The 25888-nt window shown below is 38.5% G+C and overlaps 1 protein-coding gene and 1 non-coding gene across 5 annotated transcripts in view; one reads left to right on the top strand and one right to left on the bottom strand.

The window, feature by feature from the left end:
* Nucleotides 1-25888, top strand: part of EFEMP1 (EGF containing fibulin extracellular matrix protein 1) — a 61311-nt gene that overhangs the window by 18575 nt on the left and 16848 nt on the right. For all 4 annotated transcript variants that reach the window (XM_004780297.3, XM_045077859.1, XM_004780295.3 and 1 more), the window contains one exon: nucleotides 24879-25001. In XM_004780297.3, coding sequence (XP_004780354.1) covers nucleotides 24879-25001 — 123 coding nt within the window. The remainder of the gene's footprint in view (nucleotides 1-24878; nucleotides 25002-25888) is intronic.
* Nucleotides 12113-12219, bottom strand: LOC123391421. Its single transcript, XR_006606104.1, has one exon. It is a non-coding gene; the product is annotated as a U6 spliceosomal RNA (small nuclear RNA).

Genomic DNA, 25888 nt, shown 5'->3' with positions numbered 1-25888 from the left:
ATTAGGGTTCTAATAGAAAGTTTTAAAGAATTGTTGGAAATCTGGTTATACTACCCAAGTCAGGAGTAGGCAGAATTACACATTACCAAAAGTGTTACAGAGTCATAACATGGTTTTTCTTGGTAAAATACATGGTTTTTCTTGGTGAAATACAGTTTTTTGTCTCATACTAAGGGAACAGTTTATAGTGACAGGAGAAAATAAGGAAGACCTCAACAAGGAAGATTGCATGAATTATCTGATCAAAATTCAAATAGTGTTTTGAATTTTCTCAAGAGCTTAAACAAATCAAATAAAGGTCCTGAGAAGTGGGTAAAACTACCTGCTAATTACTCAGTGCAGTTCTCAAGTTAGGAAAGAAGAATCAGGGCAGATTCAAGTTCAGACCACGTCTTTGTACTTGATTTGGAGAGCTACATTTGCAAATTTTTCTTAAAAATGACACATCACTGGTATGTCAATTCCACTACTCAGCAGAAAGAAAACACCACTTTCCCGTAAAGGAGAAGAAATAATTTCTCTTTGCTGTGACAGTTGAGTGAACCTCTTATCCACAAAGATCACAACTAAGTAACAGCAGTTGCTGAAAATTCATGACTTAAGTGTGGCTTGCTCATGAACTGATTGTAAATATATATACCAAATATTATTAGGGTGAAATGGTAAAGCCTGTTATGGGACCTCCCTAGCTCTTCTGCTAAGAGACTCAAGTAACAGTGACACTCTCCCCCCAGCACTACCTGCAATCACCACATACCACTCAGGATGAAAATCAATCACCTAGGGAAAAAGAAAAAAAAAATTCAGTGAATACCTGTTAGGGTAGAGGCCAAGACCGTATTCACACATTCGTGGAGAAAAAAAGCAAGAGAAGGCAAACAGCTGAGCCATAACCTTCTCTTCCAGGAATCTCCTCTTACCCTGGGAGTCAGGAGCAACTGTAAGAAGAATGGGGGACAGGAAAAAAGAGATGTCGAATGGAACTGGAAGGGAGAGAAAAGGAGAGCAAGATAGGCACTTTAAGGGCAATGAGCAAGTGTAGACTACACTAATCGAAAATATGTTCTACTGAAGTATCTCATCCAACAGTATTACAATTACCAACTTTCCACTTATGTTCATACGTGTAAATGCATATTTTCCTCAAAAAAGGAAGGGTGACTCGAATAAATCAGTTTAACTGTTTTTACAAAATTGGCTAGTGGAGGCTTTACATTTGCGATTCAATTGTGTAATATGTTTTTGAGAGTCTTCTGTATGCTATGTGTGATAGACCAGTGCTTCTCAAACTTCAATGCAACACGAATTATCTGGGGAGCCCATTAAAATGAAGATTTGGATTCAGTAGGTGTGGGATGAGACCTGAGATTTCACATTTCTATAAAGCCCCCAGATTTTGTGGATATATATACAGAATCTGTCTTCCAGTAGTTGAAAGTTTGTGCTTCCCACTAGGAAGCTGGTATGTCTAGTGATTCTTCATCCTCTATTCTCTGCCTTTAGCAAAATGTGGTATAATTTGGATAATTTGCATGTGGTGAGTTTTATTTGTTCATTTGTTTTTTCAAAAAGATCTTTTTCTCCTCTGGTCAGTACTCATTTTCTCCCATGTAAATTCCATTGTTATAGCTACAGCTGTAATACATAGATACTTCCTTTGCTTACTAATGAACAGAATTTTCTCCTGTAGTGGAATGTTTTTATGCTTGAATGCTCAGGAGGATCCCGGAAAGTAATCTTTGGCAGCAAAGTGTGGCAGAAACCCCAGGAAACTCAGCAAGAGACAAAGGTTCCCATCTGGGTCTTCCCCTAAGTGACTCTGACTGTATTCAGCCGGTTAGCCTCTCTGGGCCTCAGTTTTCTCAGCTGTTAAAATTAAGAAGTTGTCCTTCCCAGCTCTTACTCAAAACAATTTTAAAGGAATGAGAGAGAAATTAAGAGAGAGGTAAAGAGAGTGTACTTTGTCTAGGTTATAAGCTTTCGAAGTATGGTAGCTTTGCGACTCTTGATTGCTACGGGCCTGGCCTTTAAAACTGCTCGTATGGATAGGAGTCCTTCTTTGCCTTTTAGATGGTATTTTTACCAGGAAAACATACCAGAACAAGTTAAAATCTGCCGTGGGAAGAATGCAGGTGCATTCTGTGATTATAATAGCATTAATTACTCGGAAACAAACAAACAAAAAAAAACCAGAGAGTTCTAAAGACGTGAAGCTTTATTGACAAAACAGTTCACACCTAGTACTGGTTGTTTAAGTCTGGACCAAATCACTGAAGCTTTAAAGCTTGATCACGGCAGTCTTTTCCGCAGGCACTGACAGGGGTAATTATTGTGGTTCATGTCATAGCCCAGGACTCCATTTCAATCCCAGCAGAGAAAGGAGTTATTTTTATTTTGGTGCACAGTAAATATACTTTTTTGCATGTATTAATATAAACTGCTTTAATATATAAAGGTGCTAACACTAAACTTTAAAGGCTCTGTATTATTTTCTTGATTCTGAATTAAGATTTCCTGCCTTCAGTTAAGGTTTCCTGCCTTCCTAAGTACCTTTCAGCAAAGAGCAATCTGTTTAAGTTCTACAAGTCTGTTCATTTCACATTTGGGGATATTTGCAACCTCAGACTCAAACTAGGTTTACAACCAAAGTAACCAGTCTTTCCTGAGTGTATGCATTATTATCCATCACATAGAAACCATAAGGAAGTCTACACTCTAGTTATTTGTGGCCACAGAACAAATTACCCTAAAACTCAGCGGCTTGAAACAACAAACCCTTATTATCTCACATTTTTTCTGGGTCAGGAATTGAGATGTGGCTTAGCTGGATCCCCTGGCTTTGGGTCTTTCACAAGGCTGACATCACCTCTAGGCTTCACTGGGAAAGATCCACTTCCTAGCTCCCTCACTAGTGGTTGTTGGCAGGATTTACTTCCTGCCTCTGTTGGTCATGAGTCCTTCCTCCTTCAACTCCTTGCCACATATAACTAACTCTCCATAGGCCATCTTACAGCACGGCAGTCTTCTTCATCAGAGTAAGCAATTGAGGGGGCAAGAGAGAGAGAATGCTACTAAGACTGAAGTCACAGTCTTTTGTGACATAATCATGAAAGTGACAACCCAACTCTTTTGCCATATTCCGTTCATTAGAAACAAGTCACAAGATCCAGTCCACATTCAACGGTATGAATGCCAGAAGTCTGGCATCCTTGGGAGCCATGTTGGAAGCTGCCTACCACAATCTGTAATGAAAGCTCCCCCTCCAAAGTGGTGATGCAACATGGGGGCTTAAGTGCGTAGGAGAAGAATAAATGAAACAAGATGGGATTGGGAGGGAGACAAACCATAAGTGACTCTTAATCTCACAAAACAAACTGAGGGTTGCTGGGGGGAGGGGGTTTGGGAGAAGGGGGTGGGATTATGGACATTGGGGAGGGTATGTGCTTTGGTGAGTGCTGTGAAGTGTGTAAACCTGGTGATTCACAGACCTGTACCCCTGGGGATAAAAATATATGTTTATAAAAAATAAAAAATTAAAAAAAAAAAAGTTCCTCCTCCATTGATTCCAGCCCAAACATTTAGAGTTAAATCTAGAACTTTGAACAGTTTTGAAAAGCAGAATAGGAGTTAAAAAGCAAAATGCACCCACCTCCCCAGCAGTGCAGGAGACTAGATGACTCATTCAGATACATAGCCTGATGGGTGTGGTTGAAATAGGCAGAGTACCGTGTAACAACCTCACTCTTCTGACAGCTCCTTCTGAATGAATGCACCCTTCTCTCCTTCATGGAGTTGGAACTTCTAAAACACTACCAGTCTTCTCCAAAACCACTCCTAACTAATTACGACTATGTCCTTTGATTGTGAAACTCTATAATTAAAAACCCCTTTAATCTACTGTATAAGTAAACAATATCCATGAAACAAAAACTTTACAAGAAAACAGAACAACTACCTTTATTCTTGCAGATTAGCATATACCTATAGTTCTGTTACATAGAATAAATTTAATAAAAATTCTTCTTGCTTCATGTTAACTTTGTCCTAGACATCTGTGATATTTGTGTGTTTGTTGGGGAGTCATGGGAAATGTTTTCCATCTCTCCCATAGAAACCTCTATTCTGTTTTGGTCACATTTTTCTTTCTTCAGCCTAGTCAAAAACCTGTGCCTTGAACTGTCATTTTTATGCTTACACTTGTTTACATCTTTTCTTTTGCCTCAAATGTCTATTAGGAGTCATGTGCTGAGCATAACTTAAGTTACCATAAATAGGTTACATAAGACTTAGAAATTCAGAAGCCATAAAATCCAACATGGATTTTCGAAGGATTCTAAGGAGTAGGTATCTTGATTAAGAGGCAGGAATAGTGACTTGTTTTTCAACAAGGAGACAATAATGAGTAGAAGATCCCTCTGAGGGAAAGAAGATAAGAGAAAAGATGTATGAGCAAAAACAGAAAAATCAGTGAAGATGGAAACCAAAAAAATTGAACATATAGGAGAACGTGTAAAATCAAATGGCGGCAGGTAGAGAAAACCACCAGCCACATCCAGTCTCTTCTAAAAGAATATTCTAGTAGCTAAATTGTAAATTAACCAGATGGTAAGAATAGATAAAAGGCTAAGGCAGCTATTAAAAGGAGTAATTAAAATCCAAAGGAAGTTTTTTTTTTTTTTTTTTTCCTTAAAATGAAATGTTGTTAAATTGCCTTTTAAAGTGCATGTTACAGCTCTGTGTGGAATGCAGTATGGTATCTCTTTGGTGTACTCTCCCCAGCATTCGTTTCCAGATTTGCCCACGTGTCTCTGATACCAATAATAAAAGTTTCTGTGGGCCTACTGAGTAGGCTAGGATAAATGAATGCCTTAGCTTCCAGGTAGAGGCCAGCATCTGGTCTCAGGCCTGGAGCATCCTGGGGAGCTGGGTCTGGTCCCTGACATAGGCAGTAAGAGCTGGGGAAGCCTTCAAGGGGGCTGCCAGTCAGAGCTGGTTCCCCTGGTTCCCCTTACCATGAAGTCCAGAGAAGAAAAAAAAAAATAACAAAAAAAGTAATATACTCATAAGATTTCTTCATATTCAACCATCTATTTGCTAATACATTCTCTTGACATAAGTAGCCCCACTAAATTCCTCTTTCCTCATCATTAACTCTAAAATGACAGCTTAAGGATTATCCTTTCTGCCATTTACCATGAAACACAGCTCCAAACCAGTTTGTTGTAGGTTTCTGAGCTTAACCACATAGCTCACACTGAGTGGATAATCAATCATTCTATGACTAAATCCATCTGGAACAAATTTGAAGAAGTGGCCATGTAGGGTTTTTTTTCTTTTCTTTTCTTTTTTTTTTAAATTAAACTGAAACCAGAGTTGATCTCTTTTTTTCAAAGGCTTTAAAGAAAAAAATTATAAAACTCAGCAATGACTTCCCCCCCCCAGAACTTATGCATGCTCTCTGAGCAAAACTGGTTCTATCCTGCACCCATTTTGCATTTCATTTAGTATTTCAGGGAGATAGTTCTTGAATGCTTTGGAGGAAATCTGCTTCTCAGAGAATGAGGTCACAATCCCTCCTTGGGTAGAAGGAAAGGGGGACATTGTGTGGCCAGTTGTCGCCACAAGTTCATGCTGATCTTAAATCCCCAAACATGCAGGGCTCAACTGAGGGAATATGGAACTAAAAAAAGCCTATTTCTGGCCATTCTTGCTGGATCCACTACTTTAAAAGATCATTTAAATATCAGGAGACTTGGCTTTAAAGAACTTCACCTTTCCCTCTCCAGACCCCAAGTTGTTCATGTAAATTTAGGATATATTTTCTCATGTATACTCTGACATCTGCACCATTCATGCATTTGTTTGTTAAATTTTTAGTCATTTATTCATCAACTCATGCATCCGTGTATTCACTTACTGTGTATCCAAACTGTACTAGATGCCTAGACATATCCCCTTTCTTGCAAGGACTTTCCAGGCATAAGGTAAGGTTGGATTTTTAAAAAATTAAATGATACAAATAATCAGCTTAACAATTCAGGTCAACAAAACTTTAGTTGAGGGGCTCCTGGGTGGCTCAGCTGGTTAAGCAGTTGCCTTCAGCTCAGGTCATGATCTCCGGGTCCTGGGATGGAGTCCTACACTGGGCTCCCTGCTCGGTGGAGAGCCTCCTTCTCCCACTCCCTCTGCCTGCCATTCTGCCTACTTGTGCTCTCTATCTGTCTAATAAATAAATAAAATCTTAAAAAAAAAACTTTGGTTGAGAGCCTCAGTCCCCATGGAATCAATGGTAAAAGCAGTGGTGGGAGTCCAGAGGAGGGATTGCTTGCTACAATCAATGGCCATAATGGGTTTTTCAGAGGCAGTGGATGTAATCTGGATCATGAAGGATGAGCTGTATATAAATAATCCTGAGAAGAGAAAAGGCAGGCTTTGCTGGTAGATGCCCTATATGCAGAATAATGCTTAGGGAAACAGGGGCATAGTTTGTATGAATCCTGAATTCTTGGTTAAGCCATTTAGATTTAGTAATGTCATAACTTGGGAAAAGATTTTGAGCAAAGAGTGATATACTAAAAATGCTACCTCCAAAAAGTTGTAGGATTAGAGAGGAAACATAAGTGTGCACATATGGGTAAATGTGTTAAATCATCTTAATAGGGCTGGGATGGGACAGGGGGGCAGATCCAACTTCTTGTAAAGTGAATAAGTTTCTCAGAAAAGAGTGACATTAACTTTCAAGTACTGTACATAAAATAACAATTCTAATAAGCTTAAAAAGAGTTTGATCCAGAAGGACTATTTTCCGGATCATAAAAATTTGTTTAAAGTCATTTCTAACAGACACCTATTTTGCACATAGGTGATGAGTCAGATTCTGAGTCAAAGACAATTCTAAACAAGTTCCACTCCAAGTAGGATGAACAGTTTATAATGTTGTTTAGCAATGTATTTATTCATAGATATTATAAAGGTAAACATAAAATAGTCAATTAATAATATTTAGGTGTAATTTCAGCTCCTATGTCCCATGAAATAACCAATTAGGAGCTAAACAAGCCCTTAAGTGATCTTACGAACAATCGGCCTTTCTGCCTTGAGTTCACATCCATTAAACTGTAGAATGGTGATTAGTCATAATATATGGCAGAAGGAATATAGAGTAAGTCTCTAACCATAAACTATGTCTGAACATAGACCTTTAACAGGGATTGCTTTTATTTCTAATATGGTTAAGGCTGTGATGCTGTGAAATGCAATGAACGTAGCCTAGGCAGAGTCATGCCCTGATTATAACAAGGTTTACAATTACAGGAAATTATGGCAAGAGGTAATTACAAAGGCCCACTTGCCCCAGTAAGTCCCCTACCATCCATTTTGCATATAAGCATGAACCAAGGAATAATCTGGTTACAAAGAGAGGAGAGCAAAAGGTTCTCCCAACATGGCTAGGGGAAATGCATTTCCTAGTTAACGGCTACTTAATTAAAAATGAGAATTTTAAAAAATGAGAATTTAAATGGAGTACAAAAAGGGGAGGAGGGCTTTAGAAGGGCTATTTGGGAGTACAGCTGGACGGCTAAGCTGATAAAGCAAGAACTTAAAAACATAAAAATATATAGTTTACCTTATGAAATAATCCAAAAGAATTTTAACTGGATTTAGATCTCACTTCACTAAGTCATGATAGTGTGTGTGTGTGTGTGTGTGTGTTTAAGACTTATCCAACAGCTAGAATTTTGCAAAGGTAAAACACCTGTTCTGTTCATTGATCTATTTAGGTTTCAATTCTAAAACACTCCATAAGCAGTAGTAATGCCTATACTTCCCCTTAAAAGTGGGGTCTTCTGGGGATGATGTATTAGTTGCCTAGATTTACTTTATTGTTTTATGCTGGATTTGGGGATAAGACGGGGAAAAGAAATTTTAACACTTGCTTTTTTAATTACAGTTTGGGAGATGGCACAAGACCACTAAATATCTTTATAGCTGTAAGACTACTCAAGAAGCCTGAGTAACTAGTGTATGCAAAGCACAGTAGGTGCTGAGAATACAAAGATAAAATGCTTGTAATGCCCACCCTGAAAAGCTCACAGTCTAAGAGGGAGGGGACTGCAAGTACAATGTGACATTTTGAGTTTCATTTTGAAGACTTCCCAGAGAAGGTGACACCAGGCTTCATTCTAAGGAGGTTGTGGGAATTAGCCTTTAACAAATGGGGGAAGGGAAGGACAGAAGGAAAAAGAATGTTCCATGCAGAGAGAATAGCCCTTATGAAAGTCCTAAAGAAAAGACAGAAGAAGGGAGTAAGTGTTCTGTATGATTCAATGTGTAGTACATGGTGGTAAGCAAGGATCAAATCATGAAGGGCCTTGCATATCACATTTAGAAAGTTTGGATTTCATCCTGAAGATACTGGAAAATGACATAATGAGTTTTCATCTGCACCAAGTGAAAGATATCCTATACAAACATGAAACTTCTGCAAATCTAAATGAAGTCCACTCTCTTTGGTCACAGAGGAGGGAAACACATCATTTACTTTCAAAACATTTCTGAATCCTAACTTTGTTAGTCCAGTTAAATAATCTCATTGTAGGTGATTAGGACAGGTTTTATTCTCTACTTAGTGCTACAGAGGCAAATTAAGTAAGAATTTTATTCTAAAAATAGCACAGATCACATTTTTAACCAAACAAAATGCAGTGGGGAAAATATCATAGCTCAAAGAAAAGTGTAAAACATCAGCATTAAAATTCACTCAGCATTTAGTGCATTGTTCTAGGTCATTATGCTTTTATCCCCCCAGAATATAACTAATTCTTAAAGGATTTTTACTACTTGAGGTTTGTTCCATCTTAAAGCTCGTACTAAAACTTATTGGAAGACTAATTTGAGAGTAAAATTCAACACAGAATTTGTAGAAGCTACAAGAAGTTCTACACACTTACCGTATTTGGCATGGCATTCCTTAGTCTTGTAAAAAAATATAATAACAATTGAATAAATACTATGGAAGCATTGAGTGTTATTTATTATGCTTTGCCATGTTGTAATTTAACAGTGCTAGAATTTATGCATCAGACCCAATGGAGAGCTCAGTTGGTACCTTCAACAAATTGGGGCCATAAAATTTATATAGGCCACTGATGTGTACCCAGGTTATTCAGCAGCTGGTTTCCTAAAGAAGAATGCCAGAAATTGGTAGTTGGAGCAAAATGTGTTTAGGACCCTGAACCAGATAAAGTGCGAAGGACACACCTTCACTCTTAACATGGCTCTAGTTAAGGAGGTGGTTGGGTGCAGCTATTCAAGACCTATCCGAGGCAGTTGACTTTCTAGAGAGAGCAAATTTGTCGCTACTGCTCTTTCTTAACAAGGAAATAGCTGTCCCAAAGTCAGCTGGACAAGCTGCTTTCTGTAGCGATCTTACATTGACCAAAGGAAGCTAGGAAAAGAAGCACAAAGATTCCTTTTCAATGTTCAGCTCGGGCCCACCTTCTTTGCGCTTCTTTTCCCAAGTTCCTTGGGTCAGTGTAAGATCACTACAGAAAGCAGCTTGTCCAGTGGACTTTGGGACAGCTATTTCCTTGTTAAGAAAGAGCAGTAGCGACAAATTTGCTTTCTCTAGAAAGTCAACCGCCTTGGATAGGTCTTTGGCCCTGCTATGTCCACAGTGGTTTGTGAGTGCTATGGCCCAGTTCGGTGATCTTCCTGTGTACCCTTTGGGAGCTCAGCAGGGTGCCTTTGCCATCTTTATCTTCCACTCTGTTTTGTGGAGACCCCCGCTCATTCAAAAAGTCAGACATCGATGTTTTTATCTTAGAGTCTTGTCCTTATGAATAAACAAGCAGAAATACTTGTCCTAACTCTAAATGTAGTTATTTCCACTACATTTGAAAATACTCCCCATCTGCCCTTTAGTTCTGATTTCTAACTTCATCACTGCCTTGAAAGATGATGACCATAATGTCCTTGACATAGCCAATATAATAAAAATTGCTGCTGAAATTTGTATCTTCATAACTTTTTCATTGTTGGAACTTGTTCACACAAAAGTTCTTTCTCAGAGTACCTATAGGTTCTAATTGAGCTATGTTTGCCAAGTAGTCTTTATAAACGTTAATACTCCATTGCTATGAAGGGGGTCCTATAGTTATTAACTGTCCTTTCATATGGCAAAATATTATGAAATACAAAAGATACTATGTTTTTCTTTTTGCCTTGTCATATCTCTTTTGTTTGAATGTTTGCAACTTCCCTAATAAGAAATAGCTTTTAAAAAGAAAGGCTGATTTGGCCTATTCTCCTATCTGTTCATCTGGAATACACCTAAGGAAGGGAAGTCAGTCAAAGCTGTGATGTTCTTCCCGTTTGGATTTCAGTCATAACAGACCACATTCAAAATATGACATGGGGCAAGGAAGCGAAGATGAGATGGTAATTATATACAAATGAATAGCAAATTATACTGAAAGACCTGACTTTCTGCAGTTTCTTGCTTCCTTCGCTCTGCAGACAACAGTAATACCAACCTGATGTACACCGACTTATAGCCATTTCACAATGTGTTAAGTACAATTTCTCGAGCACTTAGTGTCAAGCAGGTACCATTTGAGAGGTGTCTTATTTCAGTTAGTAGTCACAATAATCTTATGAAATCGATATTATCTTTTCTTTACAGACTTTGTCAATGCAACTTGGAAAGGTTAAAGAACTTGGCCTGAACAGACACCTAAAATGTGGTGTTGCTTGGGTTTGAACTGAGATCAGTGATGCTAAATCCCGTGATCTTCCCACTCTTCTGTCTCAATTACAGTTCATAGCATTCTGTCAGTGAGTTGCAGAAGAAAAAAAAAGTTATTTTGTGGTTCTCAGACTTTCTAAAAAGATCGACAAGTCCTCCCATCGATTCTTGGTATAATAAATTCTTGGTGTAATAAGGTTAGAAAAAAGGTAGCACAAGAAACTAAAGAAATGATCTCAAGTAAAAAAATTTAGAATTTTAAAATTGTGTGCAGTGAGAAAATAGTATGATTGTTGCAGTTCTGAAAGAGATCCCTACACCTCTCTGGCCACCTCACAGTCATCCCCCTTAACCACACACATGCCTGAAGCCAAAGATTTTAATTTAAAGGTCTCCATAAACAAATTATTACATTTTTAGGGAAAAGTAATTCCAGGCTAATTTTAAAATTAACAATATGAATTGCTCAATTTTTCCATTTTCTTCTAAACTGAAAACTTGGAATATGATAGACTCTATGGATATGCTCGATACAGTAACAGTGTAACACACAGTAACACTGTATACACACACACACACACACACACATATATATCAGATCTAAGAACATAGTCTTTTTTTTCTTCTATGTTTATGCATGCTAAGAAATCTCCTTAAAGACTTAGTTTGGCATTTACCTTTAATGTATCAACTGTATAATTGGCAAAGGTCCATCTTCCTTTGTATTCTACAGACATAGAAACATGTGTACAGGGAATGTTTCCCCATGAGATTTTTTTTCTAGTTTATGCTGCCAAACAGGCTTTAAGCAACTCTAAATTCCTGAAAGTGTGTAACTTTGCAGGTACATAGTAGTGCATTTAAACACTGAAGAGAACTTTCTATTCATCACACTCTACTAACAGAGCCATTTAATCCTGAAAGATTGGTCCATTTTTAGACCCTCTTTTGATTCTACAGATCAGAAACCACTGCTGAAAAATGAAAAAGAAGTTGTGCCTGTGTGGCTCAGTTATTAAGCATCTGCCTTGGGCTCCAGTCATGATCCCAGGGTCCTGCTTGGCAGGGGGCCTGCTTCTCCCTCTCCCACTCCTCCTCCTTGGGTTTCCTCTCTCACTGTGTCTCTCTCCATCAAATAAATAAATAAAATCTTTTTAAAAAGAAAAAGAAGGGAAGAAGAAATAGAGACATATGATCATGGTCCCCAAAAGGCATGAGGATGTTTTTCAGGTTTCCCAGGATCCAGTATTTTAAGGTAGAGAGGGAAGAAGAGGTAAGAGCTGTAAAATGAGCAATTTTTACAACAGCATTCAGGAATTCAGTAAAATGAGCTTTAATTTCAGATTTTGAAAACTGAAAGAGATCTCAGAGAATATACAGTCCACGAATTTGAGAGCCATCCTTATGCAGGGGCCATATTAATCTTCTCTGTATCATTCCAATTCTAGTACATGTGCTGCTGAAGCGAGCACAGAGAATGTCGAGTCCAAACATAATTTTGCCTCTGATGGAAATATAAGGAAAAATGCCCCCCAATTCATTTAAAAATGAAAGACTATTTTATATGTTAGCTTGAGAAATCTTTAGGATTGAAACACTCACAGGGTCAATAGTTTCATTGAACAGTATTTTCTTTAGTTCCCTATTGCCTTTAGGTACTCCTTGAACTCAGAGGACTTATTTGAATGGTATTACCTCACAACACTGAAAGTGTTTTAATATAGACGGATGGGGGATATCCCATAGCCTACATATGTCAAACACAATTTATCAGCAAACTAAATTCAAATATGCATGCAAATTAATGAATAACTTGGGGAAAATGGCAACCATAGTGTCCATTTGAGACAAAACCAAAAGTTAAATCTCTCTTGGTTTAATGGTATATGAAAGGGAGTGCCTGGGTGGCTCAGTGGGTTAAAGCCTCTGCCTTCGGCTCAGGTCATGATCCCAGGGTCCTGGGATCAAGCCCCACATCGGGCTCTCTGCTCAGCAGGGAGCCTGCTTCCTCCTCTCCCTCTGCCTGCTTCTCTGCCTACTTGTGATCTCTGTCTGTCAAATAAATAAAATCTTTTTTAAAAAATGGTATATGAAAGATTTGGACACAAGCTGATAGTTGTTCAAATTTAACATTTTAGTCACTGAATAACCTTATGCCTTAATATGATGAAAGCTGCAGAGTCTTCCTTCCTGAAAAAAATCATTCATACAGAACAAGGAATAAGAAGTCTAGTTTTTAACTGCCACGTTGCTCAAGGAAGAGGGATAAAATAAATAACCACTAAGGTAAGATCTTTCCTTGCTATACTTTATCATAAAGCAAGGTTTTCAGATGTTAGAGGATAAATTATGAAGGTATAAAAGTAAACATCACAACAGTACAAAGATATATGTATGTGCATCATGTGTCAAATGAGAAAATGTAGAGATATTCATTCATCTTGTTGAATCCTTCTCTATTTGGGAGGAGACAGCAACTGTTTTTCAATTTTTTAAGACTTAATTTATTTATTTGAGAGAAAGAGAACACAGAGGGAGAGTGAGAGGAAGACACAGACTTTCCACTGAGCAGGGAGCCTGATGATGTAGGGCTTGATCCCAGGACACTAAGATCATGACCTGAGCCAAAGGCAGGCGCTTAACTGACTGAGCCTTCCAGGCACCCCTGTTTTTCAATTGTTTTTTAAAAGCTTTATTTATTTATTCGACAGAGGGAGAACTGTGGGAGGGGCAGAGGGAGAGGGACAAGCAGGCTCCAAACAGAGCGAGACGCGGAGCTTGATCTCAGAATCCTGAGATCATGACTTGAGCCAAAACCAAGAGTCCGAAGTTTAACCAACTAGGCACTACCCAGGTACCCTGTTTTTAAACTTTTTAATTAATATTTTCTTTCTCTTTTTTTAAGACTTTATTTATTCATGAGAGATAAAGAGAGAGAGGCAGAAGGAGAAGCAGGCTCCCTGCAGAGCAGGGAACCCAATGTGGGATTTGATCCCAAGACGCTGAGCCCATGACCGTCAGATGATCCAAGACCCTCAGATCATGACCTGAGCCAAAGGCAGATGCTTAACCAACTGAGCTACCCAGGCTCCCTTAAATAACATTTTCAAACTCAGAATTCAATGTACAATACAATGAACATTGAACATGCATCATCCAGTTTCAGAAATTAACATTCAGCCATATTCGCATACAGCACCTTAGCATCATTTTTCAACACAGATGACTGGTCAAATCGCCACCTGCTACTGAGATCCACAGCACACCATTTGTGTATTTCTGGTCATAGGCACCTCACTACTTCCTAATATATTAAAGAGTCCAATGACCATATTCTTCTCTTAACCCCAATCTAAAATCTGCGTTCCTTAAATTTCTACCCATTTATTCTAGTTCTGCCTTTGAAAAGACAAGTTCAGGGGCGCCTGGGTGGCTCAGTGGGTTAAGCCGCTGCCTTCGGCTCAGGTCATGATCTCAGGGTCCTGGGATCGAGCCCCGCATCGGGCTCTCTGCTCAGCAGGGAGCCTGCTTCCCTCTCTCTCTCTCTCTCTGCCTGCCTCTCCATCTACTTGTGATTTCTCTCTGTAAAATAAATAAATAAATAAAATCTTTAAAAAAAAAAAAAGAAAAGACAAGTTCAAGACTTTTTCTTTCTTATCTAATTGGCCCTTCAAATCCCTCAAGTTCACTTTCGACTATCTCAGATACAAATCTCAGAAAATTGAAAATCTTCATTGTAAATTGAATAGAGTGGGGACAAAGAGGAGATGTAAAGAGGGTAGGAGGGGCTCTACTCCTTCTTAAGGGCTGGCATTTTTTCCCCACAAGGTTTCATACAGGATATTTTCATTTCATTCAGTTTAACGTCTCAAATTTCAGTTTTATCTTCCTTGTACCATTGTTTGGAAGTGTAGGTCCTCTTTTCTGAAAGAAGGGGATTTTTCTAGTTTTGTCATTGTCATTGTCATTGTCATTTCCATCATATATGCAGTGTAGTGAGGGAACAAAAATCTGTATATTATAATTTTTGAAATGTATTTATAGACTTTCCTTAAGGCTAGCATATAATCATTTTCTTTTAACATTCTCTCAGTCCTTGAATATGTTATATATTCTATACAGTGTTCTATATTATGTCAAGTAGTTCGGAGTTTTTAATCATGTTATTCATATTTTCTATTCATTTCTGAAAATACGTTTTTTCATTTGGTTACCAAGAGAGGTATGTTAAAATTTCTTAGTGTAATTGCATGTATTCATTTTCCCTTTAGTTTTGCCTGTCTGTGATTTGTCTGTATGGAGGCTGTGTGATTAACTGTAGTTAAATTCTGAATTTCTATATTTTCTTGGTAAACCAAAACTTTTATCGTTACATAGTATTTTTTATTCTCTAGTAATCCTTTTTTTTTCCCTTAAGGTCAACTTTGTCTGATACTGATATTACAAAGCCAACTTTCTTTTGATTAGTGTTGGCATAGTAATCTTTTTTTCTTTAACCTATCTTTTCTTTCCATCCTTACATTGTTTCTCCTGAAACAGCATATTTGGGTTTTGTTTTTGTAATCAATCTGAGAATTTTGGGTTTTAGCAAGAGTATTTAATCTGTTTACATTAATGCAACTATTGCTATGATTAGGTTTAAACTGACATTTTACTATTTGTCTTCTATTTGTTCTGCATATTTTAGTTTCCTTTTCTTTCCTCTCTTGCCTTCTCTCTAAAATAATGGACCAGTTTATATTATTCCTTTCTCCCCCATATTAGATTTGTATTTTTCGGCTTTTACTATTCCCTTAGGGTTTTTTTTCCCCCTAGGAGCTACTTAACATGCACCCTTGATTTATCAAAGTCTAAAATAAATTAGTAGTTTTACCTCTTCCCTAATGATGCAAGGACCGCCAAGTACTTAAACTCTATTTTCTCCCTGCCAACTTACTATTCTCATGTATTTTAATTATAAATATTTTATAAATCCCAAAAGACCTTCCTATTCTTGTTTTATACAGTCCGTATTCATTTAGATTTACTCACATATTTATCCTTTCATTGCTTTTCATTGTGTGGAATTTTGAATCAAAAAGAGAAAGAATAAAAGAGAGAGAAAGGAATTTAGTGCAAGTTTGGTGAGTTCCACCCCTCCTTCATCCTACCGCAGCTTCATTTGGAATTCAGAAAACATAAGGGCCCTGAGGCATATGGGGAAACATTGTGCAGAAACATCATAAGTAAGATGTAATGAAATGGGTAGGAAAATATACACAAGGAGGTAACATGCTCTGAAGGCAAGAAGCACAAAGATATGCTTTATTTAAAAAAGCCTTAAGCAGTTAATGATTTGGAGAAGTATTGCCAAATTACACTCAGCAAATTTAGTAGTGGGCCCCAATTTAATGGGCACAAAAGCTGTTTATTGTTGAATGAACAACAAGTATAATGTAATTGGTTTCATACAATTAGGAGGTCACCAAGCTATGCTTGTTATAATTGGCATTGCCATAGCCAGGGGCTTGTGCGACCTCAAGCGATGATTGGCCTGAAGGAGTAAGCCAAGAATGTGTGTGCTTTGGGCTAGGGAGACTGACTAATCTGGCTGCAAGGCTCAGGGAGGGGGCCAGAAATCAAGTCCCAGTGCTTAGGCAGGGCCTGGTGGACTCCACTGAATGTAGTGTCCATTCAGTTCATCACTCTCCAGGGGTTTGATCTGGAGCTGGGGATGGAAGGTGGTTGGGAGGAATAAGGCAAAGAGGTGTAAGGCACCAGAAACTAACTGTCAGTTCAGAGGTCTCCCGTAATAAGATGGGATCATAATTCCTGTGAAGGCCATCAGGTTGGAAGCTGGTCTCCAGCTCGTGTAGACTCGGCTTCAACTTTCACACAGACCATCTTTAATTCAATCTTTAAGCAAAGATTAATGACGCTACTTGTTTCAAAATACAGTCCTACCTCCACAAGGTTGTGGTTGATGACTGGTTATAATATCATTCCAAATACCAAGGTCGCCTTTCCCCAAACATATTTGTAATGGATAATTAAGTTTAAGAAGTAAAAAAAGGGGGTACCTGTGTGGCTCAGTTGGTCAAGCGACTGCCTTCAGCTTGGGTCATGATCCCAGGGTCCTGCTCTGCAGGGAGTCTGCTTCTCCCTCTGCCCCACCCCCACTCATCCTTTCCATCTCTCTCTTGCTCTCTCTCTCTCTCTCAAATAAATAAAATTAAAAAAAAAAAAAAGAAGTAAAAAAGGAAGTTTAGCTGGGAATGACACATTCACAAAGATGCCAGAGAACACTCTTAACGATTAGCAATCATTTATCAGTAGAAAATGTTTTTCCTGAAGATTCTGAAAGCATTAAGCTTCACTTTGCCAGTGTGCAAAAAGGGCTGAAGAATAATTAAGGCCTTTGTTTCCTTGCTGGTCCTGTTTTAGCCTATGAGCAATTGGTGCCTTTGGTCTGTGTGTAGTAAAGATGAGTCACAAGTTGAACTGACCTTGTGTGCCACTTGGTTTTCTCCCCCTTGTTCATGAGCTGTATGTGTAACCTCATCCCATCGTCTTGCAAATGAACACCACTAGCCACAAAGGAGACTGGGTGAGAAAAGGTCGATCTGCAGTGCAAATCAATCATCATTGCTGGAAAAGAAACTCCAAGTACATGTCGCATGATTTTTCCATATGAGAGCAGCATGTTTCAAGGTTCTGAGAGAACGCAGTGCAGGGACAGGGACTTCCAGGGCACTGGATTCACCACTCTATAAAACAAAGAAATGAACTATCAGGGAGGCTGATGTTTGTTGATTTTGGTGATATTTTTGTTTATCATTTAAAGCACACCAAATTATTAACAGTCCTTTTTGCCAGAACAGATAAGAATCTAGAACTATAAATCTACTGCTGGCCATAGATGAAGACAGTTCTCTTTTGTTACTTAATATCAGTATTTATTTTCTCCACTAGAACTGCTTAGCTTGGGTGAATTCTAGCTGTTAATTTCAGAAGGGTGAAAAGCTAACTAGAACTGGGCATTTAGCCCAGATAAATCTGATTCCAGTACTATGAAAGAAGCAGCAAGGGAAATAGAAAGTCTTTGACAAAAATTGTTGATAATTGGCTAAGGACTGGGGAGGGAAACAGAAGACTTGGAGAGCTGTGAATGTTATTCTAATGTGGAAGAAAGACACAAGGGAGGAATCAAGGCACTACAGATGAAGGACCCTCTCTTTTCTTCTAAGAAAAATTAAATATATATACATACATAAAACTACAATTAAAGGTCTGCTATTCAGAGCTCTTAGGAAATAAATCTTTACGGAGACCTAAACTTAGGGGCAAAATGGAAATCTGTCATTTGAATTGCTACTCTGTGTGATTGTGGTGGGTAGGTCACCTCATGAATCTTCGTTTCAGTGATGTCCTCCTGCCTCTTCCATAAATTGTGCATGATGCGACCACTTATTCCACAAAGCTGTCATCAGGATTAAATCAGAGGATCACAGATCAGATTTTCTAATCAAATAATAGATGTTTATTGCTAATATCTATTTTTATCCCAGTTAATTTTAGAATTTTAATAGATTTGTATATGAAGTTATATAAAATATCCACACCTCCTTCCTAGTCAAAGCTTAAGCAATATAATTTGCTGTCTTAAATACTCCGATTATGATTACTAAGAGCCATGAATGGATGAGGAAGTAGTAAAACAGCAATGCTCTCAGCACTTATTGAGATAGCTCCTACTTTGCAAGATTATACCGAAAAATAAAACAAAGACCCAAAATAACAAGAAGAGCCTTACCCAATGAGTTCCTTTCATTTAAAAAGTTTTATAAAGTAAAAAAAGTGCTGGGAACTAATTTATTGTTCTGTCACTAGAAAGGATGAGGATCAATCATTTTGAGCAGATAGGTATCTATCTAAATTGTTAAGAATGTGAAAGAAAAAAAGAGAGATGGGGGAGGGAGGAAGGAAGGAGAGAGGAGAGAAAAGATAGTAAGAAAGAAAGAGAGAGAGAGAAAGTGAGAAGGAAAGATGGGGAGAGGGAAGGGAACAGAAGGGAAGGGGCTAGGAATAAAGTAGCTCCTTCACACAGCAAACATGAATCCCTGACCCCTTTTTTCTACCTTTACCCCATTTATGAGGTTAAATTAATATGGTTGCCGAAGATATAAGATTATAAATCCATACAGATGAAGAAACAGCAACTTGAATTTAACCACTGCCTTTGCTTTAACCACAGGAGCTCAAAGGACAGAGCCATCAAGTAATACTCACAAAGCATGCACAGTGCTCCTCACAGAACTAGGAAAGGTGTGGCTGCTTTACTATAAAAGTGTACAATCTGGAACCAAAAAGATATATTTTCAAGACTCTGAATTTAAAAAAAAAAAATCTGTGCATCAGTAAGAATGGATAGCCTATTTTACAGATGGGGGAATAGAGAAAAAGACTTGATGCCGTGTTCCAAGATCACCTGGTCAGTGACAGATGCAAAATCACTTTAGTCCCTTCCTCCTATTTCAGTATGTTCTCATCCCTTGTCAGTGGTGTATTATTTGAAAAGTAGTTCTGAATTATTCTTTAAACCTAAAACAGCAAAGTCTACATGGTCACCTAGAGCATTTAAGGTACAGAAAACATTCGCCCATGAAAACATACTGAATGTCCATGTCGTGGTAAGTTATCAAATTATGAAAAGAACATTGCAGAGATTAAAATGTTGCATAAGAGAGAGAAAGCAGCATGAGTCAGGGGTTTGGGAAATATGAGTCAGAATGACGGGAAGGAGCCAAAAACATAGAGAATGAGGGCCTAAGCAGGGACTTAATGGACACCACAGAGATGTGGACACAGTTGCCTCCATTAACTTCTGAGAGGAAACCAAATAAGCATTTCCATAGACTGGGGGTCAGCATGATAAAGAGGTTAGGAGTGAGAGCCATGCAAAGATCAGACTGCATTATTTGAAGAAAGGATGGTGCCAAAGTCAGCAAGAAAGGGACCCACAACAGTATAAATCACTAGGAGGGAGAGTGTGGGCACATTTTTGAAAAATGAGGGAATCACCAAATACTGCCCTTAGCTATTCTTAATGCATTAGAATGATGAAATGTGAGTTGATTTACGTGTTGTGATATTTTAGGAAGCACACTCTATTATTTTGTTCTTTGGGTATGTTTACATTAAGCTGTGTCTACATAGTTCAGAGCTGCTCCCTGTGGTGTCCAATTCAAATTCCAATCCCACCTTTAAGGTCCTGAATTTTTGCTTTGGACTTGAGCTCCTACTTTATGAAGCACCTTCAAGCAGGCTGGGCAGCGGGCTCCTCACACACAGGCCCTCCAGCCATGCTGACTCCCAACTCTCTTGCAGACCACGTTTTTTCATCAGATGTTTTCTACTGCAGCCTGCCTCCTGCCTAGAAATAGCCTCCCCACCTTCTTCAAAATGCAGCTCAAAACTCCCCAGGCGCAGCAAACCTTCCACAGCCACTTGCCTCCAGTGCTGCCTTATGCCTCCTCATTTCTGCACTTCTCAACATCATTGTTTTCCTACAGTTTCCATGTGCAGACATCTTGCTGGTTTTGCTGTTTCTCACATCTTGCCCATCGCCCTTCCTTGGAAATGGTTAGTTCCATAAGATAAAACACTGATCCTACTTCTCTCAAAGTCCAGGCATTTCCAGCAAATGATTATGATTCATTCATTTATTTATTCATCCATTTGTTGAACAGTTACTAAAAACCCACAATGGTTCATGCACTCGGCTAGGCATCAGGAGTACAGAAAAAAGTAAAACATAGACACCATCCTCAAAGAGCTTGAAGCAGAGCCTAGGGAATGTGTTAACTAATTGCTTAAGAACATGGTAAGCTTCGCTCTTGATGATAAATTGTAGATTGTTTAAATACAAAACAAAAACAAAAACAAACAAACAAAAAACAAACACCTCTCCTGGAGTACTTTCTCCTAGATTACCATGAAAATCATGGCTGACCTGAGTCCTTTCCCTTATGAATAAAGCAGTGCTTTTGCCATTTAAGATACTCCCAACACAGAGGCCTTTCATAGAATGAAAAACCTGGGGAAACCGGGTCTTCTGATACACCAGCACAAGTGGATGGATATTCTTCGAGTCTCTGACATAGACGTAGGTTTTGGTGACTTATCACGTCAACCTCCTGATGTTTAAGACTAACAGAAAGGCAGAAAGGCACTCAAGTAGGAAAGAAAAGTGTGAGGCATCTGGCTGGCTCAGCCAGTGGGACAAGCTACTTTTGATCTCAGGGTTGTGGGTTTGAGCACAGCGTGTTGAGTGTAGATTATTTAAGACATAAAATCTTTAAAAAAAAAAAAAGTGTAAGAGAGCTTAACATGTGTAACAATTCTTACATGACTGCCTCATATGACATATGCTCTGTGAGTAAGTAATAACAGCGTCTCAAAGTACAACTTTTAAAATAATAAAATTGTGTTATTTAAATAACGGTATGAATTGGTAGTATAATCGAAGATAGTTCAAAGAAATCCTGTTGATGTGTCCTTCAGCATTAGATAAACTGCTCATAGCAAAGGAGAAGATAAATTGTCTCAGTTTGATTTGGAGAAGTTGTAAATGAAAATGTAGCCCATTCATTTCCTAGCAGATCCAGCTCAAGATATGTGACAAAGCCTGCACTCAACTCCTTTGGAATAATTTCTTGGAGGGGATTTCATGCAATTGTGTTTTATTGAATTTCAGGAAGTTTCTCATCCAAAAGAATTAAAAAATTAAAGTGAGTCCAAGTATATACAAAGTGTGTTAAAAATATCACCAGTCAATGTTAGGTGTGGTGAGTCCTAGAGCAGTTTTGTTTGTTTGTTTTGATAGAGAAAGGAAAAGAATATAGTGGTAGTGGAGGCAGTGGTATTTCTTTATTATTGAATTATTTTAACTCGCCTAATATTTTTATCCGATAATCTTTCTCAGAAGTTCAACGGACCTGGTTCTTAGAAGGGGTAGGTCCAGGTAGCACAGTTTTATGTTTAAAACCTATATGGGGGCACCTGGATGGCTCAGTGGGTTAAAGCCTCTGCCTTCAGCTCAGGTCATGATTCTAGGGTCCTGGGATAGAGCCTGCTTCCAGCTCTCTGCTCAGCCAGGAGCCTGCTTTCCCTACTCACTCTCTCTGGCTGCCTCTCTATCTACTCGCGATCTCTGTCTGTCAAATTAAAAAAAAAAAAAAAAAAAAAACCTAAAAATAAATAAATAAATAAATAAACCATTTAATGATATATTAAGTCCACTGGAAATATTAGCCTATTTATCAAAGAGCCTTAGAACTGAACAAGAAAGTAGGAAGGAAATTGTAGGACATCAGGAATGCAATGGGGTGAGGGCAGTTTGCAGAGAGGTCTCGGAAAGAAAAGCCACAGTCACTGGTGAGCCCTCCCTTAGAAAATGCAGCAGCCAGCCCCAGTCCTTGATCTCCTGCCAGCATGGACTGAGGAAACTTGCCACATCTGAATCTCACATTTCGGTATCTCTCAGGGCTGTTATCACTGCAAATGCTGGCAGATGCTCTTGACATAAAACAATAGGAATTCTGCTGTCATTTCTGCATTAGCGAGTCATAAAGCTCTGAAAGAAACCCCAGTAGAAATGTTTTCATCAAGTGCATATGAGAATATAATAAGACGCACAAAAAAAGAGCAGATAATTTCAAAGCAAGATCATGGCACTTCTGCACAGTACCTTAAAAGGACAGAGTTAGAATCACTGATTTGAAAATAGTGATGATGATGATGATGATGGATGTCAAAGCAAAAATGAAAAAAAAAAATAACACAAAAAGTTCACCACAACTTTAAAACCACGTTCAAAGAATCATGTGAAGTAAGTAGATGCTTTTATAGGGTATTATCCAATAAACGGCCATACATCCCTTGAGTATTTTTCATCTCCCCTCCCTCTTTCTTTTGGAAAGAATCTCTGTTATCATTCAAAACCGATATCTGAGGACAACTCTCTTATGACAGGACAGGAACCTCCTACATTTTTACACTGGTGCAACAGCTCTCCTTGGAAATAGACTTAAAAGGCAACACGGCAGGAACCACTCTCTGAGTTTCTTTAAGGGAAGGCAGGAATTAAGGAAGACATTCTAATTACTGATGGCTCATCTGTTGTATTGAATGTTAGCCCACTGCCTGTTCCAAAGCACCACCCTGGGTTTGCCACAGTGATGATCTAAGGCTCTTCGTTTTCATGCAAAATTTGTCATCTAGGAATTCCAAGTTTGACGATTTTTTTTTGTTTGTTTTAATTTTTTATTTTTTATAAACATATATTTTTATCCCCAGGGGTACAGGTCTGTGAATCACCAGGTTTACACACTTCACAGCACTCACCAAAGCACATACCCTCCCCAATGTCCATAATCCCACCCCCTTCTCCCAAACCCCCTCCCCCCAGCAACCCTCAGTTTGTTTTGTGAGATTAAGAGTCACTTATGGTTTGTCTCCCTCCCAATTCCATCTTGTTTCATTGGACGATGTTTTTTAACAAAGCTTAGACTCTTCAGTTGTTGAAGAATGCCAAAATCACATAAGCCTTTCATCTTCTTAACTCACCTATTTAACTTCATAATGGGAGAGAGTTAATTGAATGCGAAGGTAATGTTGAGAAGGCAAAATTAAAGTTCACTTATAAATTACTATAATATGAATGCACGCGCACTAATTCACATCACATTTTGAACCCAAAGAAATTCATTATAACAGATTTATTATATTATGACTGAGCATATTTTACTTTTCTAAAACTATAATCTACCTACTCCTTAGGGCACATTTAGTAGATTATAGAACTGGTTTAGGGAAATATCTTTTTTAAACTGAAATGAAGTGCTTGGAGAAAATATTGTATTTTAAACTACACCAGTCTATCTCTCCTAGAACAATATGATCAAGTTGAATCCTTTGCATCTTGAAATTTGCAATGCAAGGGTTTTTCTTTGTTTGTTTGTGTGTTTATTTGTTTTTATTTATTTGAGAGAGAGAAAGAGAGCATGAGCAGGGGGGTAGAGGGACTGAGGAAGAGCAGGCTCCCAGCTGAGGATCATGACCTGAGCTAAAGGCAGATAGATGTTTAACGGACTGAGACACTCAGGCACTCCAAAAGGGTTTTGTTGGGGTTTTTTTTATTTTTGTTTTTTGGTTTTTTTAAGATTTATTTGTTTGTTTGTTTCTTTGTTTGGGGGCAGTGTATGGGGGGAAGGGGCAGAGGGAGAGGGATGAATCTCAAGGAGACTATACAATGAGCGTGGAACCTGACTCAGGGCTCATCCCACAACACTGAGATCATGACATGAGCCAAAATCAAGACTCAACCAACTGAGTCACCCAGGCAACCCTGCAATTAAAGTTAAAAAAAAAAAAAAAAGCAACAGAAAATGCGCAGTATTAAAGTCTGATTTATATCTGGACAGATCTTTAGAGATGTCAACATAAATGATCTCAAATGCAGTATACTGGGTAGAAAAAGCAAGTATTATACAATTTACACTAGAACACATAAAACAACATTGTATATTCTAATGGATACACTGTTTATTCTAAAGGATGGATTTATAATAAAAGTATAAAAACATCTCAGGGAAGGATTCACACCTACCAGGACAGTGGTAGGTGGATGCGTAAAGAGATGAAAATTCACTGTCTTTAGCTATGTCTCAAAAGTTTCATTTCTGAAAATGAAGTGAGCCAAAGCAGGCATGGCTAATGTTAGCATGGCTCCTATGAAATTTTTTTCTGAACACTTAAAATCATTTATTATTTTAAACATGTCTAATATAATAAAATTACAGAGTATTGTTTTAAGAATAAAGTAAAAACTTTCTTTAAGAAAAAGTATGATGACAATTCAACAGAGGGAAGGTAAGTTAATGGTACTGCAATAGTATCATTGTATGGTGACAGATGGCAGCTAGACTTGCGGTGAGTATGAGGTATTGTATGGAGTTGTCGAACCACTATGTTTGTACACCTGAGACTAATATCACTTATGTGTCAACTATATTCCTTTGGGTTTTTTTAAATGGAGGAATAGTAACATCTGCACAACCAACTCAAGCTCTGTGCTGGCTATCTTTACCAGATATAGACGAGTGCACTGCAGGGACTCACAACTGCAGAACTGACCAAGTGTGCATCAATTTACGAGGCTCCTTCACCTGTCAGTGCCTCCCGGGGTACCAGAAGCGAGGAGAGCAGTGTGTAGGTAAGTACAGCAGAGCAGTAGCCCAGATCCTGTTCTAGACTTCTTACTTGTTTAAACCTCAGCCGTTCAGAACAAAGCATTCCTATTTATTTGGAGAGGGATAGCTAACAACTTATTATTCTTTCATTGACTCCTGGTCCATTTTCCACATTAACAAGAAAGAGCTAGCTTTAAAGGGTGAGCATATTTTGGATATCAAAGTGTTGCCTACATGTTAGACTAAGCAAAAACAAAAATTTGGAGTATGAATGGGACCACAAAAGCAACCAAGAAAATAATTTTAAATTAGCTGTTTGGAGGCTGTAGTACCACAACATTAATTATGTGACCTTCATTCACTGGTTCATAAAACAGCATAGCTTATAGGGCACATGATGAGGTTCAAATCCAAGCTCTACTCCTGACTCGTGTTGAGGCTTTGGACAAATGACTTACATACTCAGGAGCTCATGCGTGGGAGTGCTTAGAGCTGGGTAGAAGAGCTGTGTGCTATCATTGTGTGACGAATTGACAGACACATACAAAATATTCATTATGCTGCACATGGGTGCAGTCCTGGGAAGGCAAAGCCAAGTCCATCACGTGCCTCCACTTGAGAGCTCTACTTGAGCTACCTGAGGGCGGGGGTCAGGTCTGGTTTATGTCACTGCTGTTTCCCCAGAACCTGAAAAGTGCCTGCCAAGTAGATGCTCTGTGCATTTTTTTTTTTTAAGATTTTATTTATCTGACAGACAGAGATCACAAGTAGGCAGAGAGGCAGGCAGAGAGAGAGGGGGAAGCAGGCTTCCCGCTGAGCAGAGAGCCCGATGCGGGCTTTGATCCCAGGATCCTGGGATCATGAGCCGAGCCGAAAGCAGAGGCTTTAACCCACTGAGCCACCCAGGTGC

The sequence above is a fragment of the Mustela putorius genome, unplaced genomic scaffold (genome assembly GCF_011764305.1).
Source record: "Mustela putorius furo isolate JIRA1106 unplaced genomic scaffold, ASM1176430v1.1 tig00000224_pilon_pilon_pilon, whole genome shotgun sequence".
Classification (NCBI taxonomy): Eukaryota; Metazoa; Chordata; class Mammalia; order Carnivora; family Mustelidae; genus Mustela; species Mustela putorius.
The sequence above is the reverse complement of the archived record's forward strand: the minus strand, read 5'-3'. Positions and strand labels throughout refer to the sequence as shown.